Source organism: Arachis ipaensis, chromosome B09 (genome assembly GCF_000816755.2).
Source record: "Arachis ipaensis cultivar K30076 chromosome B09, Araip1.1, whole genome shotgun sequence".
Taxonomy (NCBI): domain Eukaryota; kingdom Viridiplantae; phylum Streptophyta; class Magnoliopsida; order Fabales; family Fabaceae; genus Arachis; species Arachis ipaensis.
This window is the reverse complement of record NC_029793.2, coordinates 8,633,120-8,634,947: the sequence shown is the minus strand read 5'-3', so window position 1 is coordinate 8,634,947 and position 1,828 is coordinate 8,633,120. Positions and strand designations below refer to the sequence as shown.

Genomic DNA, 1,828 nt, shown 5'->3' with positions numbered 1-1,828 from the left:
ACATGATTAATAAAATTTTAAACTCTAAATAATAAATTCTAATTCTTAACAATAAAAAATAAGATATGGCTAAATGTATTAAAAAAGTTTTACTCCTAACCCTTCTCTTAGAAAATTGTTTAATTTAATCATCTACTAACCTTAAAGTACTTCAAAACACATATAATTAATGATCAACACATGCATACAATACATATCCATAATAAAATAACATTTTATTTAAAAATACCAATATTACATATAACAGGAACATTTTTTGGATGCTATAACTATAGATAGCTCACATCAGGTAATTAATCAATCTAATCAGAATCATATGTGAGCAAATTGTGTATGATAATGTGATAGTAGAGAAGACTAATAATTAATTAATAATACATAAAAACTACAATATTCTTAAACATATAAAATTAATTATTAAATGTTGTTGCTCTTAAACGAAGTAGTAGTATAGTCCCAAAGTGATGAAGTAGTTGCTTCTTCGCCAAGAAGATGGCCATCACGTGGGGAAATATGATCATGCTTTATTAATGGTGGATTATTATTCTGATGAGTGGAATCCATCACGCTATTTGCTTTAACCATCTCCAATGCCGCAAGCAACTCACAATCTTCAATGTCATTCAGCCACAACCCTAAATTGTCCTCACCAAAAGCTTTACCGGCAATCTCTTCCATTCCATTCATAATATCAATATCACCAGAATCAGTGTCACCAGAATTATTATAATTATTATTATTATTATTGTTATCGTTGGCTTTAGCTACCTCCATGTTCATCCAATCTCCAACACTTATCATCCTCTCCTCACTCGACAGGTAATCATGGAAAGCCTTCGAATTCTCATTGTTGCTGTTACTTCCCTGGTGATCGATAGTGGTACCGCGAAAAGCGCACATCGACTCGTGGTCCATCCTTGAATTCTTGTCTCTAAATCCCATAGACAAATCGCTTTGTGGACAATCTACGTTCTGACATGTATATAGTAATTTGTCCACAAAGCTATTATCGTTATTGTTGTTGTTACCATTATTATTATTATTATCAAAATCACACTTTCTTTTTTCACTGCCTCCGGTGCTGCTACTGCCGCCACCATGATCAACAGAATTATTAATAGAGCTTATTGGGAATGACTCAAAGACTTCAATTTCTCCCTCGCCGTCTTCCTTATTATTCTCCTCATCGCTGGATGAAGAAGGAGAAATCTTAAGACACTTGTTGGTAAGTCTCAACAGAGCTTCTTCTTTGCTCACAACTTTGGACCAAGTAGCACTATCTTTGGCGGTCATCTTATCTTGCAAGGTCTTTGATTGAGTCACAAGCCTTCTCAATTTCTCCAAGTCAGGGGACATGTGTTTTATAACTGAAGCCAAAACTGAAACCTTCCATGCCTTCTTCAAATCATGGGGTTTTTTATATGGTGGTGGCCCGTGTTCTTGAGCCAAAAAGCCCTGTTCACCCCACCATGCCTCTGACCCATTAGGCCACCACGGCGGAGCCACGCCTTTATCCAAAGGATACCTCCTTTGTGGCGGCACACAGTGTTGCATCAGTGATGAAAGAAGAGATCCTAGTGTTGTGTCTTGAAGATCTTGGAGAAGGTGTATGCTTGACGACTCATTTAACTCTCCCTTTTCAAGTAAAGGTAAATACTTTGCAATTGCTGTAGGGGCATTTTGGTCAAATCTGATATCTTCTTTCCACCATTCTCGCAGACTATCCGAGCTTCCAGTAACCGGCTTACCTATCAATTATAATTAAAATATTTTAATATCAAAGTAAAGACTGAAGTACGACAGAAATAAAATATTTTTTAATAAAAAT

General features: G+C 35.6%; 1 protein-coding gene across 1 annotated transcript in view; it reads right to left on the bottom strand.

The window, feature by feature from the left end:
* LOC107614928 (putative ETHYLENE INSENSITIVE 3-like 4 protein) overlaps nt 250-1,828 on the bottom strand; it is a 2,668-nt gene continuing 1,089 nt past the window's right edge. The window contains exon 2 of the mRNA XM_021110978.1: nt 250-1,748. Within this exon, the coding sequence (XP_020966637.1) occupies nt 418-1,748 (1,331 nt within the window). The 3' untranslated portion in view covers nt 250-417. The remainder of the gene's footprint in view (nt 1,749-1,828) is intronic.